Source organism: Aptenodytes forsteri, unplaced genomic scaffold (assembly GCF_000699145.1).
Source record: "Aptenodytes forsteri isolate BGI_AS27 unplaced genomic scaffold, ASM69914v1 Scaffold422, whole genome shotgun sequence".
NCBI lineage: Eukaryota > Metazoa > Chordata > Aves > Sphenisciformes > Spheniscidae > Aptenodytes > Aptenodytes forsteri.
In genome coordinates, this window is record NW_008795687.1 from 669,320 (window position 1) to 669,873 (window position 554).

The 554-nt window shown below is 67.7% G+C and overlaps 1 protein-coding gene across 1 annotated transcript in view; it reads left to right on the forward strand.

Moving 5' to 3' along the window:
* The window catches only part of MYLK2 (myosin light chain kinase 2), an 8,229-nt gene that overhangs the window by 6,328 nt on the left and 1,347 nt on the right, over nucleotides 1-554 (forward strand). Inside the window, exon 9 of the mRNA XM_019473004.1 lies at nucleotides 206-499. Coding sequence (XP_019328549.1) covers nucleotides 206-499 — 294 coding nt within the window. The remainder of the gene's footprint in view (nucleotides 1-205; nucleotides 500-554) is intronic.

Below are 554 nucleotides of genomic sequence, written 5' to 3' on the forward strand. Positions count from 1 at the left end.
CGCCTTTTTTGGGCAGAGCCCCCCCTGGGCACTGAGGCGTCGCCAAGCCGCACATGTGCCCCAGGCACCCAGATGCTTGGTGGGCTGGTGGAGGGTGCTGGACGGGGAGATGGGCAGGTGGGGCTGGGGGCCGGGGGGGAGCCACGAGTGGGGTCAGGGAGTGTCTGTGCCCACACGTGCAGGCAGGAGCGCAGCATGGTCCCAGCAGCCACACGCTGCCTCCCTTCTCGGGGCTGCCCCGCCTTGCTCCCCAGGGCAGCCCCAGCCAGATTGGCTCCATTCCAGGGGGGTTTTGGAGGTGCTGCAGCCCGAGGGCACCCGGCTCCTCACGCCTCTGCACCCCCAGGCTCAGCGGCCTCTCCCCCTTCTTGGGTGACAATGACACCGAGACGCTCAACAATGTCCTGGCTGCCAACTGGTACTTCGACGAGGAGACCTTCGAGAGCGTCTCTGACGAGGCCAAGGACTTTGTCTCAAACCTCATCATCAAGCAGAAGAGGTGCGAGGACGGCAGTGGCCGGGGGGGGGCTGGGGGGGGCGTGCCCAGGGACGCC